This window comes from Lytechinus variegatus, chromosome 12 (genome assembly GCF_018143015.1).
Source record: "Lytechinus variegatus isolate NC3 chromosome 12, Lvar_3.0, whole genome shotgun sequence".
NCBI classification, from domain to species: Eukaryota; Metazoa; Echinodermata; class Echinoidea; order Temnopleuroida; family Toxopneustidae; genus Lytechinus; species Lytechinus variegatus.
Window position 1 is genome coordinate 15,183,807 of NC_054751.1, and position 15,657 is coordinate 15,199,463.

Consider the following 15,657-nt stretch of genomic DNA (forward strand, 5'->3'; position numbering starts at 1 on the left):
GAAAAGGACTGTAAACCAGAAGGAATGTTCAGTGAGAACAGCTTGAGTAGTAGAGCTAATGAGGAGATGCTGGCTTGAGTCGGCGAGTAAAGATGATGAGTAGTAGAGAGACTCAACGTTTCGGACAGGTTGACTCCGGGGGTTGATTGTCTGTCTTCTCGCCTATGCACTTTTTCTTTTCTTCTATCCACTGTTTCTATAACGCTCCTCATGGTGTACCGTAATCCACATCAGCAATTGTACATGCCACTATGCAAACCTTCAAACAACGTCTAATTTTGTTCAATACAAAACAAACCGAAAAACACAGTCGCATTCAAGCCTACATTTCCAACTCATAATCACAATAAATACATTAATGAAAATAAGAAATTTACTTAATTAACAAACTAATACACAACTCACCTTCGATTCTGTAGATAAACTGCAGCTTGTTTGATATAACTTTAACTTCGTAATGATAATTCTCTGTCTCACATTCAGAGATACCACAGTTTCTCTTAGTTCATTATTTCTCAGATCAGTGTTCACATAGCACGTTAGAAAATCAGGTTTTGAAGAACCCGCTGACGTTGTTGCTACCTCCCCACTACCTTTAGCTTCTAGCACAAGACCAACAATCGTTCCGTCATTCCTTTTCTCAAATTTTTCAACGACAACACACTTGAAAACGTTTACAACTCCCATTTTAATTATAAACAGAAATAGATACACATAAACTGAAGACAAAAATGTATAGCCAATATCAAACAACAGTTTTAGATCACAATCTATTTCAACCACGTAACGATGCGCATTAACTCTGATAACTTTTGCTATACCTCTTTTACCTCATAGAACGAAGTAATTCTCAGCTTCCTCATTGGCTAAGAAAAATCCCGTGACCTTTTCCGAATTACCTTTAACATCATTACTCATACCAATTGATATTTCCTACATTTTCCGACGATAAATTCATGTCGAACTCGTATTTTATTCTGACTTCTTTTCTAGCAGGTGCTACAGTCGATAGGAAACGTACCCATCCACCGACCATAGCGGCGGTGCCGAAATGATGGAGACGATCATGCTCGGCTCAGCTCAGTCAGAGCTCGAGCTTTATCTATCGGCTCGCTATCGTAGACGTGTAAACATTCGACTTTGGGCCCACACCTATCTATGATATATTTTGTTTTGGAATTTTGAACCATCAAGAGGGCATGGACATGGCCTTAACTAGATCTAGGAATAATTAGTAATACTAATTACAACATAAAAATAATATTAAATTGTTAAGGTTGTGATACATTGATTAAATAGCGTGAACTGAAATTGACTATGCCTAGTACCGTATGCTTATTTTGCCCATAATTAAAAAACACAAACAAACTGCCAGTAATATATTTGAAAATTGAACATTATCAAAGGTCACTGCCTACCTCGCTTAGTCGTCGAACGAGTGCAAATGTCACGTTCCGTATACATCTAGACACGGAAGCATTGCTGACTTTGTGGGCACGTGCAATTTGGTAGAGCAACGTGCCCCCAGCGTAGTACATTAGAACAATGCAGACTTTGAGTAGCACTGGCAAGGCTCTATTGCGATGGGTTCTGTGCTCCAAGTCTGCCCTTATAATGTCCACAATATGCATGATCCCATTCCTTGTAAACCAATACGCTTTTCTGATTTTGCTGTCATCCAGGCCATCAAATGGATCCTCTCTTGGCAGGAAAACCCTCCTCCTTCTTGCAGCCATTTTGTTGCTATGACTATGACTGCACTTACGCACAACTTTTAAGAACAACCTCTTGAAGTTAAAGGGGAAGTTCACCCTGAAAAAATCTTTGTTGTAAAAATAGCAGAAAAAATAGTAAAAAATATTGGTGAAGGTTTGAGGAAAATCCGTTAAAGAGTAAGAAAGTTATTAGAGTTCAAATTTTTGGATTTGTGACGTCATAAACGAGCAGCTGCCCCATGTGTTATGTGATATAAAATGTATGAATTTCAAATTTTGTATGGTTCCTGATGACTTAATTTTGTTTTCTTTTCATGATCGGGTGTGAAATGATTTGTCTAGTGATATACAAAAGTTACAGTGAAAACCATTTTTAATTTTCTGAGAAAATGACATTTCATTGATTTTTTACCATTCGCTATGTAGGAATGCTGCTCGCATATGACGTCACAAATCAAATAATTGAAATTCAAATAACTTTTTAATTATTTGATGAATTTTTCTCAAACCTTCGGCAATATTTTTTATTATTTTTTCTGCTATTTTTACAATAAAATTTTTGTCAGGGTGAACTTCCCCTTTAAGGAGAGCCCAAACCTATTTCACCATTTTAATGTTTTTTTACTTGAAAGAAAAACAAAGGGAGTTCATATCTTGTAGTAGCATATAAAGCATATAGGAGACTTTGATCGTTTACATATCTCTGATGTGAATATAAACTATATATGTTTTGAGTTGCGGCATAAAAAATCTCTGCTTTACATTGTATCCACATCTGATAAACAACCTTCTCAATCTCATAGCTGTTCTCTATTATCAATATACATGTCTCTCATTTGACTTTGTAGAAAAATGTATTTGTAGTAATGTATTTTCTGGGTTCAAAATGAGGTGCAGGTGTTTGAACATGATTCTTGCTGTAAAAGTGAATATTAGTTCAATCACTGGAATATCCAACAGGTCCATTGCCCTGGTTGTTTCAGCAGTTTTTGCAAATTCCAATTGTGGTCCCAATACTTGATCTGTGAAGCGAGGCTCACGGTTGTTTTCACTTTCCCTAATGTGATGTATTCTAATATCACGATGTACACAGTGTCTCTATCCATTTTACACATCAGGAAATCTGATGGATCCACATACTTTTAATGATAGTAAATCTAATACATTCAAAGTTTTGTCATCTGGTAGACGGCACATCCAAGTTTGAATGGGATCATCCATCTTTATTTTCTGTTTTGCCATGCCCACCTTAGTTGGAGCAGTCTTCCCTATAGGATTCAAGTCTCAGCACAGAATACTGTTGACATTCTTTTATGCCTTCTTCTCATTGCATACGTTAACATTTTAATTTCTTTATTTGATATCGTCTTGCCATACGAAGAGTTCCCTATCAGTTTCATAGTGTCAGTGATAATTCTTTTACGTGGATCGCTGTCTCCCCCATGGCGGTCAACTGAAACTGCCTCCCCAAAGTGTTTGAAACAAGCAAGAGGTTGGAACTTGATGAATTCGTTGATATTACTGACGACATGCCCGTGTTTGAGGTACCATTCAATCAAGGGTGTGTACAATAAGATGTTTCCCTCAAACATGCCTCCAATGAGGCTTCGTCGAGGAGTTTTCATGATTTCATATTCTTTTGCATGATAACGCTGTCATATTTCCGATGATATCACGTGATAATTCTTGAATATTGGGCACATTTCAGAGAATCGTTAGGGTCTCTTAATTTCTTAATTGCCTTGATGGGTGGGGTGACATCAAGCTTGTTGTACCAAATCAGGTAGTCGTTTGGGCAGATCATCACATGATCACGCTATATCTGTTGACAGTGTTCATATTCTTCCGATGTCGGGGATATTTGCTTGAGTGCAGTATTAAAGTAAAAGCTTCAATGTAATGGAGTTCAGTTGACACTCATTTAGTTCGTCAAGAGAATCTACCCATTCATTTTCCTTGTAAAGCTCTTTGTACATCTGTTGGATTTTGACAATCTAGACATTTTTGCCTGTTGGAGAATGTAGGGCAAAATTTTGGTCTCCCTTGAAGTAATCATTTTATTTGCATTGTCTAGGTGCATCAATTTGAGCTCCTGCTCAAGCTAGAGCTAAAGGACAAGTACACCCCAACAAAATAAGCATAACACTAAAAATTTATCAAAATTGGATGTAAAATACGAAAGTTATAGCATTTCAAAATTTCACTTAATTTCACACAACAGTTATATGCACATCCTTTTCAGTATATAAATGAGGGGTCTGCTTACATCACCCACTCACTATTTATTTTGTATTCTATTATATGAAATTGGAAATATTCTGAATTTCTCCTCCTTGTCATGTGAAATCAAGTTTTATTCTTCCCTGAACATGTGGAATTGAAATTGTTTAACATTATGTGCTTCAGTCAAGTTTTACATTATTGTCAATTCTGTTATATATGTTTGAAATATTGTATAATTCAAACAATAAAAACAAAAGAAATAGTGAATGATGGACACCATCGACTCTCTCATTTGCATATCACCGAGTTGTACATATAATTGTTTTGAGAAAGATAAGCGAAACTTTGAATGTCATAACTTTCTTATTTATTCAATCGTTTCAGGATGTCTGGACCCACAGCTGGTTACAATTTGTAACATTAAAAAGTGTCAAATTACACTTACTGAATCCAACACTTTGTAAATGTTGATATGTAATACTTAAGTTATTAGTGTGTAGCTGTCCTAAGCATTGCCATGGGTTACAAATAATGATTGTACACAAACATCTGTCATTATGTTTTATATTATTCCTGCTATAGGTTTTATTTTTTACTACATGAAACAAAACTTGTAATTTATTGACCATTCTTTTGATCAGAGAAACTGTTTAACAATGAACACAGGTCTCAAACAGAGTTCTGAACAATGCTTGTACTTATTGTTTTACCCTTCTTATTGATGTCACCTAATGAATATTCATCATCCATCGTGCAATCAAAACATTGAATTGCATGTAAATCGGATCCACTTTAGGGCCTAGAGGTACATACACATACTGCTGACCTCACTAAGAATATATTACACCAATGATAAGTTCATTCAACACAGATGTCATTTCATCCGTTACTGCAATAAATCTATTTCCTGGGTGAAAAATTTACCTGAAGCTCATATTCATACCTTGATTATTAACTGAAATGAGAGGTGATGATTTGTCGCTGCAATTAACTTTAAAGTGAAGTTGTTGTTTTTTAAGCCTTATATTACATCAATGTATTGACTCAATGTTAGCAGTGTGAAATACAAAATACATAAAGAGGTACATTTTTCTAACGAAAATATGTATTTGTATTTTGTATGAGCCCTGAATTATTATTTGTATGCCATTATTTCTTTTGATGTTCATGACAATATGTATTTTGCCTAAAGAGACAAAATTTACAAGTATGAATTCAAAGTTTTATTGGGTTTTCTTTTCACTTTGATTAAGCGTTTCTTAGTGATTTTTTTATGGTGGTCTGTTTATAAATTTGTCTTTGTGAAATAACAGGGGCAGTGGAACAGTTTTAAAAGTGTTTGGGTGGGGGCTGACCATGCAACAAATCAAAATCAGACGATCATTATATTTTTGTACACAGTTTGGGAAAAAGCGGGGGCTGAAGCCCCCCCCCCCCCCCCCCCCCCCGGTTCTATGGCCCCTGAATAATAGAGTGTATGTTGAGAAAATAGCAATATTGCTCGTGTTTTATGAAGATCAAACTAATATAGTACGCAATATACATTGTGTTTTTATTTTATTTTTGCAATAAAGTTGATATGATATAATCAGAGCATATTCTGCTGAATTTCTTTTCTGTTTTGTTTTATATTCCAAATGTTGGTTTCTGATTGGTCAAAAATGAATATGAGGCTTAAAAGTTTTGATCAACATCAGAGTCCCAATGATTGATAGCATGAGGTATGTATATATTGCATTGTAGTGTGTTGCACTGTGGGCTATCCTAACCATAATAGCACTTAGAAATTTAGTTTCCTAGCATTTGCCTGAATTAGGCCATAATATTTCATTTTTAGAATCTCTCTATATTTAGGTTTTTTCTAGTTTTGTAATTTAAAAGTGGAATAATATCCTTGTGATTTCAGTTGAGGAAACTGATAGTTATTTTACAATGCAGAATAAATTCAGATGCTAACATTCCTCAGCTCCACTTCTGAAAGATGGCTACATCCAAATCACCTGGATATGATAGCCCCATTCACTTATGCTAATTATTTTCTGTCTAATTAGTTTAGATTTTTAATGATAATGGGGGAGAGGAGGAAGAACTGGAGACAAAAGGAAAGATAATGTAGAAAGAGAGGGGGAGAGAAAGAAAAGAAAATGTTGGAAGAATGTTAGAGTGAAGGAGTGGAGGAGGGAGGGGGGAGCGAAAAAGAAAGAATGTGTGCAGATAGAGGGGGAAAGGACGGGAGGTACCGGTATATAGAGAGAGGGAAAAAGCAGAGAAGGGAGGGGAGAGAAAAGGAAAGAGAATGTAGGAAGAGAGAGAAAGTGGGCGAAAGAGGGAAAAGGGGAAGGAAAGAGAAAGTGACGGAGGGGAAGGGAAAGGAAAGATGGTTTGGGGGGAGAGAGTAAGAAAGAGAAGGGGATTGAATAGGGACTGAAGTGTGGGGAGAGAGAAAGAAGGGTGAAGAAAATGAAATGTGAAGAGGGGGGGGGGGGAATGGAGGAAAAGAGAAAAGGTGGTGTGATGAGAGGAGAGAAGGGGAAAGAGTGTTGGAAGAGAGAAGGGAGAGAGGGATGGTGCAAGGCAATATGCATGTGCATTATTGAGATATTAGTTTATGGTGTATTTAAGTTTAACACTTGAGTGAATGTATCTGAGCATAACAAATCAATTTACAAAATTCAAATGGACAATATCATTGATGAGCAATCCTTACACAGAAAATCTAGTTTGTGGGTTTCCTATTTTCATCGCCCCAAAATGGTCCATTTCTTAATTTGATGTTGATATTTCATTGATACTCCTACTCCCATACTCTTATGTCGGCTTTTTTTCATACCTTGAATTAAATGAGAAAAAATAGACCAACATCGATAAAGGAAAGATGATTGAGAGATACCACCATATGAAATTTGAATAGAAATTACTGAAGGGAATTTTTAATGATGCACAGAACAAAAACCCAAACGTCAGAAAATTGAGGTGAATGGAAAAAGAAATAAATCGAACAAAAGAATGATAAAGATTGTAGAAAATAGGCATGATGACCTACATTGTAGAACGATCGCCAAACAAGTAAAGAGCCAGGAAGAAGGAAGAATAGCACAAGACAGATCATATAATGATGACTTTGAAAAAAAAAACATTCCAGTGGAAAATGACAGAATACTAGCTGAAGGGAAATCAAATGATTGAACGATAAATTGGCGGGGAACTATGGGGAACAAAGAATGGGATGTTGGGAGATCAAATTAAGGATTTAATTATTTAAAATCAAGAAAGTGGGGTTGCGATTTAAGGTACAAGTGAGAAATCCACCAAAAAAGTAAAGGGATTGAAACTATACTGAATAGGAGGCCTTGACTTCTAGGGTTTTCGCATACTACAGCAAAGGCTTTCCGTTTTCCTGTTTTCATGAGTTCATCCCGTAATTACCAGTAGGCCTATATGTTTCAGTTGGTTATGGTTGAGTATATTTGTTTTTCCTTGTCCTTCTTTACCAGTTTTCTTTCTTTTTCTTTCTTTTTCTTTTTCTGATCTTCGTTCTCAATATCATCCATCATGCTAGTCTTATTCTCACTTTCAATAATCCTATAAATTTGCACATCAGTATTTTATGGAATAATTATTTTCCAAGTCGAAGACATGGCCTTCTATTACAAAATTGTTATTTTATTGAATTATTTTCCAAGGTGGGAATGCAAAACAATGACTAAAAAAAAAAAAAACGGCCCCAGGGTCAAATACTTGTAAAACCCCGAGCGCGGGCCGGGGTGTAAACTTCGTCATAAAAGCATCAGTAACTTCTGCTAACGCAAAAACAAAAACAAACAACAAATGCAATACCGTACATCGGCGCGCCATTCGAAAAATAGACGAAAATGGCGTGGTGGAGACGTTTACTACATTGAAAAATCCATTTACGATTCATATATTCGATGGATTTGCAGATATAATGATAGTTTTGGATTATGTGCTCATTTTAGGGAGCGTCATAGTCGTTTCATGTTTTATTTGGATATCCTTCGCCATGAATTCATCTCCGTCCACGGCGGAACTTCAGGCACCTGACAAGGGCCATAGTCCCAGTCGCAGGAATCGACGTGGTCGAAAATTAAGACAAACTCCCCCGGCCTCATCGGCACCGCAAGAGAGTCAAAGTACCAACGTGAGGCACAGACGAACTCGACTCGCTGACAGCAATGATACCGTCGAAATGCACATTGATGATCCTCCTCTTCCAGAAGAAAATATGGATATTGATGATGATGATGTGGAGTGTGAATATGGTGTGCAAAACACAATGTCAAAGACTCGGATTAAAGAAGGAAGGGAGAAGAAGAGACGAAAGGAAAATGAGTCATTGTTGGTGACAAAAAAGGTGAATCTGAATGGGAAATTAATAATAATCAATTACTCATTGTCATATATTTTTTTTGCTTAAGCCAGGAAGCATGAAATAGCCACTCCATGCAGCCATTCTTAGTGTGCACAAACATGAAAAAGTGAATCACGATGTCTCCCCACTGAAAAAATAAACATTGATAAATGCAATGAATGGATAGACCAAAAAGCTTCAGTCTCTAATGTTAGCTCTGTTGCTCCACTAAACTATGTTGGCTCCACTCATAGTTAAATGTCAGAAATTGTTAAATAAATCCCCAGAAATGATGGCTATTTCTGCCTTGTGAATGGACCGACTGTTTGCACCAAGTGCCATGGTCCAACAAAACTTGGTTGTAAAGCCTAAAGGTTTGTTTATCCTCGGAAAGTAAACTAACACCTGCATAGCAAGGAAGGGGCAGTCGGCCACCAAAAACATCCCCAAGAAAAAAGAAGGGGGAAAAAGATGGAAAAGGGAAGGAAGGTAGTTCAGTTTGTGGGTTTTTTGAACGATTCTTTTTTTTTCTCAAAAACTTAAACATGCTCCCTAATTTTGAATATAAATTTTGGAATCCTCAAGAATAGAAAAATAATAATTTTGTATGGATGTTTATTGACCATTTAACTTAATTTTTATACCAATACATGTAGGTGCACTATAATAAGATTTGGATGATTTCACACAAATGGGCAAGTTTAAAAGCATGGCCAAATAAACTAAACATTGAAAAGATCAATCATACATGTATTACTTGATCAATATGAAATTTTAATTGATTAAAATGTAAAAATCACTAATCTATTTTGATACTGAGCGAGTAAAAGGACAAGGACATGGACCTTTTCCTAAAAGTTTACAGATAAATCCAGTGCTCTGATAATAAGAACATCTTCAATTGTTCTTCATGAATGCAGGATTCTTCTCCAGTTCGACTGAAAGACTTCAGTCATCCCATCTACAAAGAGATGTCGTTAAGGAACGGAAGTGTTAACAGGATGACCAAGATTGACCTTCAGAATACTTTGCAAGAACTTGGCCTGAACAGATTGTAAGGCTTTATATTTTAACCCTTAAATTTTAAAAATGAAAATATACTCTGGGCTGAATATAGTTATATTTGAATAAATAGAGTATAATTCACAGAGCAAAATGCTGAAAAATTCACCAATATCGGATAACGAATAAAGTTTTTGAATTTTAAAAGTTTGTAAAATCAGAGTTTCAGACAGCATTATTTATATAATTCTGAGCAATTTGATCAGCTCTCTACGTCCATTTCCAAATAAGGAAATCAGTGCCCAATACACATGCACGTGCACACATCCAGGTTTCTTTTACCCCCCCCCCATAAAAGTGTAAAAACAAAATGTATGCTATTTGAACAAGATGATTTTAATTATAGTAATCCGGTTACATATGTTTAATAATTGAGAGAAAGATTGCCAATTGTTATCGGTGCACCTGGTGTAATCTGCTATTCTATGCATGCAAATCATATGATATTATACATAAGGAACTTTTGATGAAGTTGCAAAGGGGCTTATAAGTTTGTTTTTACTTTACATTCACCTGTAAATCAACCTCGAGGTAAATTTGAGTTAAATTTGTTGTGCTTAGTTATATCCAAATACATGTATGTCTAGACTTGTGTAGATATTGGGCACAAAAGAACTAAAAAGATATTTTCCCCCCTAAATCACGGGTCATTATTCTTGGAAGATTTTTCAGATTTTAAATAAATGTGCACGTATGATAGTTTGATTATAACAGATTTTTGGATGTACCTCCATCAATTTTTGGTAAACACCAGTGAAATTATCATATTTATCTTGCATTACATGTCTAACTGTCAAACTTTGATTTTAACGTTTGCTTTCCCATTTCTCCTCTATGCAGAGGGAGTGTAGATGTCCTGAAACACAACTTAAAGTACTCAGCATTCTGAATAGTCCCTGAATTAAGATTTCTGAAACTGAAAGTAACGTTGGAATTGAATTCAATTCACCTCCACCAGTTTGATGACTAACAGTGAGAATATCACAATAGTTTGCATTCTCATTTTAACAAGAATGCAAAACAATTGTGATATTTTATGGTGACTAGTAATTAAATAGCAGTAAAAATTATGTATACAGGTGTAATCTGTATATATCTGCCTTCCTATTTCTCCTCTGTGCAGAGGCAGTGCAGATGTCCTGAAGCGCCGTCTAAAGCACCACTATTCCAAGGAGTCCCTGAAGATGGCAGGTCTGTCTACTGATGTACCTGTCAGGTTTGACTACCTGTGTGTGATTGATGTAGAAGCAACGTGTCTGGAGATCAACCCTGTAGACTACGTTCATGAGATAATTGAATTCCCCATTGTTCTGCTCAACACAAAGACGTTACAAATTGTAAGTAGTATTAGTAATAATTTGTGGTGGGTCATCATCATTGATATGATACCCTCATTCTGTTTCTCAAGATTTATTTTAGTGCCTTGAGCTCCACATGAAGTGGATATTGATGCTCTCTAACAAATCTTCAATATGAGATTTGAAATAAATGACTTAGAAAGTGTGATATAATGACAAATTTCAGCTTCAGTGGGGCTGTAGATTTCACCATGAAAGTGTTTTGAAAAATTGATTTTAACCCATTTACAAAAAAGGATTTTTAAAATTTTGCAGTGACATGCTCTGACAAAAGTGCACATTATATACCCCCTGTGCTTCACGTTTGTTTTTCTTCTTTTTTTCACAGGAAGACACATTTGATGCATTTTGTAAGCCTGTTGTCAACCCTCAGCTCTCTAAGTTCTGTTCACAACTCACAAACATCTCACAGGTATTTTTGCAAGTTTTGATAATGAATGTTGTCATAGTCTTCTTCTGGATTGACATTTAAAATAATATTGCCACGATATGCACAGACTTTCCATTTTATTTTTCCCCTGTATATTTCAATCATGAGGAGTCTATTTCATTCCCATAATTTGATTCTTCAAGAAGGTCAGTTAGATTGTCTGACCCCCCCCCCCCTTATAAGTGGGGCCATTCTTTGAAATGATTTCTCTCTGTTTTCCAATTTATATGAATAGTAGTCACATCGCCTGAGCACCTCATAAAGTGAAGAATGGGGAAAATTCGGGTCAGACGTTTACAAATACATTGATTATTTCATGGAAATTGCCCAGATTTGGTCTTGATATAGTGACATGAAACAAATGTTCATTTTCCTCAACATTGTGTTCTTATTAACACTGTCTCTTAATTCACTCTGTATTATGTACAAATATTTCAGGTATTCCTAAATTAATGAAAAAAATATGTAATGAATAAATGAATTTCAAATCATGTTATTCAATATGTCTGATTCACTGTGTAAGTATATAATGCATTATTGATTCTGAGAATATTTTCTTTTTCCCAGAAAATGGTTGACAAAGCTGATACATTTCCTGTCGTTTTGGAAAAAGCAGAGCGATGGATGAAACAGAAGGGCCTTGGAAGTAAACACTCCTTTGCAATAGCCACAGACTGGTCAGTATTATACCTCATTGATGTTGTAATAACAATGTATTTTAACCCTAAATCTCCTGGGGTATTTCGATTCTTGTCATTCCCGGGGGGGGGGCATTATGGCCCCCTTTAAGATCTCAGCTGTGGATTGAGCGATCACAATGAAATTTGCATGATGGTAGAGAATGACGTAATCATTCTCTACCAATTGCATTGGTAAGTTTCACTGAATTCATATATTTTTTATTTTATATGACTTGAAATCATACTTTTTGCTCTGATTCACTAAATAAAGCTCCTAGAATGCTATTTTTTAGTGAAAATATTCTTTATAGCATTCCTAACAATTGTGAATGGAAAAAATTCTGGTACCAAGACAAATGGGATCAGAAATTTGCTATTAGTTGCAAATATTTTCTTAAAACATGTCTGTGGTCTTCATGTTGTAACTATTATACATATTTGCCATTCCCTATTTTCGTCCATTCTTAATCTAAATGAACTCGCTGGTCCACTATATTTGTATGTTCTCTCTTTCTTTACAGCTCTTTGGACATGGACCTATACCTGAAGCTGCAGTGTCTGGTCAGTGAGATCACCTACCCCCAGTATGCCAAGGAATGGGTGAATATCAGCAAGGTCTTTGCCAACCTCTACAAGACCAAACGGTTACCGCTGAGGGCCATGCTGAACAGTATCGGACTGGCCTTCATAGGACAGCCTCATAGAGGGATAGACGATGCCAGGAACATTGCCAGGATTGCGTTGCAGCTGATTGAGGATGGTGCAGAGATGAAGTACAATGAAAAGTTGACAGCGTCGTAGCCAAGGGTTTTCTGGGAGTTATGGCATAGAAAGAACCCTTCATCTGTCTTTGGTCACTGACACGTACCCAGCAAAGGGCTTTCTGGAGAATTGTAAACTAGGAAGAACTGTTCATCTGTCCAGGGCAGCTGACACCTTTGTACAGACAGTGGCCTCAGAGGCTCAGAACACTTTAAAGACAGGAAAGATAGTAGGGCCAAGCTATTGTGTGTTCACCATAGTTATCCCTCCAAACCAGTGTGTACTATGAGTTGTCTGGTTGCATGAGGAGTTGTAATCAAAATGCAGCTTAAAAATCTAACGCAACTTGATTTTCAACCAATCCGATGTGTGTACTTGGGATTTGCAATAGATTTTTAGTTGCTTTCAAATGCAACTGTTCCTGCAACAGACCCACTGGTGCCGCTGTCACTGCAGAAGTTGTTTTTCCCACTTTCATTCAGATTTTGTTTAAGGGGAGAGACAAAGATTCTATAAAGAACATTGTTAAATCAAGGAACAAATGGATCTAGGTTTGGTGTTTTTTTAATGGTATTATATTAAGGTAAATTGACACTTGGTTTACTGTCACTTTATGTACATTCTTTTTGGTCCCATCCCACATGGTCTAATACTAGTTTCTCTACCTACCATTTGGTCTAATTGCCGTTTACCATTTTCTCTTATTTTGACTTTAGACTATACCCATATCATATGATATATGGTTTGATCAAACATTTATGAACCAATTTTTAGCTCATCCGGCCCGTAGGGCAAGATGAGCTTATGCCGTGGCGTCCGTCATCTGTCCACAATTTCAAAATGCTACTACTGCGCCATTTCAAGTCCGAGATTTCACAAGATGGGGGAATCAAAACTTCTACACAGAATTTTCAAATTCCTTAAATATGTTAATTTATGCGCATTTTTCAAAATTCACAGAAAATGCTTCTTTATTTGTTGACCGATTTTGAATTTTTTGCTTCCTTTGAACTTTGAACTTTATTGAATAAATACCTTTTGGCCCCGATTGGGGCAAATAAAGGCTCAAACATTTGAACAAAAGTAACATATTTACAAATGGGTAATATACATACTACATGGTGAGCTAACACTTAAGTAGTTGGGCGACATGCAGCGGGGCGAATAGGTCAGAAGTCAATCGTAACAAACATGGATTATGTAAAAAGGTGGTATGTAAAAGGTCTAATATGATCTTGAACACCTGACTACTAGTATTCTGTAACCCACGGCAGGTCACCCAACCACATTAAGCGCAGTTCATATACATTATATGTTGGGTGAATATACAATACTAGATGAGCAAAAACAGGCAACCTATCGTTGCCTGAAAATGGCAGTACTTATACCATGGAGCTTGTAGCTCCATGTTTATACATAACATGAAACAGCAAGATAAATATAAATGAGAATTTAACGTATATATGCATTGTATATATACATTGTGAGACATAACTTATAAGTCCACACGTGGGGAACATTACTGTGTAATACTGATAGTGGAACATACGTGATATTGGGGTAACGTATTGTACGTAGGTTACCCCGAGACTGATAGGGGGGGGATGAAGCTCAGGGTGAAGGTGGCGGCGGGGTTAGGGTTTTATGATGGCAACGAGGCCCTGTATTTTGTAATAATGGCATAAATCAATTTACAAAGCTTTGTCATTTTTTCTTTACTTACAGTAGTAAACAATTTTTCCATCTTATAAGTATTTGGGTTTTTATAATAATACATAGGGAGAAGCTCCTTTCTAACATCGTTGAAGAAGCTACATTCAAAAAGGGCATGGAATTCGTCTCTAATTTTTCCTTGATCGCACAAAGTACATAGCCTCTCATCGTAACTAATGCTGGTATATCTACCTGAGACCACTGGGAGTAGTGTGTTTTCCAGTCTAAATTTTGTGAGGTTAACAGCATGTTTTTGCGGAAGGGTTATGAGAAGTTTTCCAAACCAAACTTTTTCTTGAATATTCTGTAATTGAAACATGTAGTAGAGGATTCAATAGTGGAGAGCCAATACTGGATAAACTGGTCATCCAATCTTTGCATTAGTTTAGCTTTCAAACTAGAAATACTGCTAACACAGTTTGACTGAAGTGTCCAGCAACTGTTAAAACCGGTACTAGTAATAATCTTTTGTATAGCATACAACCACTCAGAGCGATAATCTTGTTTATCCTGCATATTGAAAATTAAGCTATACATAGTATTAGCAGTATGATGCAAATCTGTCTGAATCAGTTTGGCCCAAAAGCTGACCATTCTTGATTGTATGTAATTAATAACAGGGTATCGACCAAGATCTCCAAGAACCATACAAGTAGGGGTAGATTGTTTACACTTAAGAATTAGTTTACAGAATTTCAGGTGCAGCTTTTCAGCTAGGGCGCATTGAGAATAGCCCCAAATTTCACAACCATATGTTACAATTGGCAGTACTAAGCTATCAAACAACTTTAACTGGATGTCGATTGGTAAAGCCTGTCGTCTACCTTTAGCAATTAAAGCGTACATGGCTTTACTGGCTTGGTCGTACAATTTCTTTTCAGCCTTAATAATTTTCCCATTATAATTGAAGCATATGCCCAAATATGTATAGTCATCTACAACTTCTACCAGGTTCACCAATTTTCTACACAGAATTTTGAAATTTTGACCAGAACAATTTTATGCCAATTTATGCAAAATTAATTTATGCATAATTTTAATAATGATAATAATAATAATGGGTATTTAGAGGCGCTAAAAACAAAGAGTACCATAGCGCGTACAAAAGTAGGAAACATTTAATATTTGCAATGATTACTATACAATATTCAAGATAAAAAGGAAAATATTAATTATTGAGGAAAAAGGTATGTCTTAAGGGATGATTTGAAGCCAAGAACACTTCAAACATTTCTTATTGAAAGAGGGATAGCATTCCAAGTCTTGGCAGCTGCTACGGCAAACTGTTTTTCGGCAGAGGAGAGTTTTGACAAGGGAATGCAAAGTCTGCATGTGTCAGTGATTG

The 15,657-nt window shown here is 36.2% G+C and overlaps 1 protein-coding gene across 1 annotated transcript; it reads left to right on the top strand.

Annotated features, from left to right (window-relative positions):
* Nucleotides 1-7,774: 7,774 nt before the first annotated feature.
* On the top strand, nucleotides 7,775-13,947 carry LOC121425034 (3'-5' exoribonuclease 1-like). Its single transcript, XM_041620974.1, has 6 exons — nucleotides 7,775-8,310; nucleotides 9,228-9,361; nucleotides 10,493-10,706; nucleotides 11,056-11,139; nucleotides 11,725-11,834; nucleotides 12,359-13,947. Exons 1-6 carry the CDS (start codon nucleotides 7,885-7,887, stop codon nucleotides 12,636-12,638), a joined length of 1,248 nt encoding a protein of 415 aa, XP_041476908.1. The 5' UTR covers nucleotides 7,775-7,884; the 3' UTR covers nucleotides 12,639-13,947.
* The last annotated feature ends 1,710 nt before the right edge of the window (nucleotides 13,948-15,657 follow it).

Excerpts from the sequence above, each read along its gene's own strand:
- LOC121425034 (XM_041620974.1), top strand. The coding sequence starts at position 7,885 with ATGATAGTTTTGGATTATGTGCTCATTTTAGGGAGCGTCATAGTCGTT. Across the intron at positions 8,311-9,227 it reads CATTGTTGGTGACAAAAAAG|GATTCTTCTCCAGTTCGACT; the intron begins GTGAATCTGAAT and ends TCATGAATGCAG. Across the intron at positions 10,707-11,055 it reads ACACAAAGACGTTACAAATT|GAAGACACATTTGATGCATT; the intron begins GTAAGTAGTATT and ends TTTTTTTCACAG.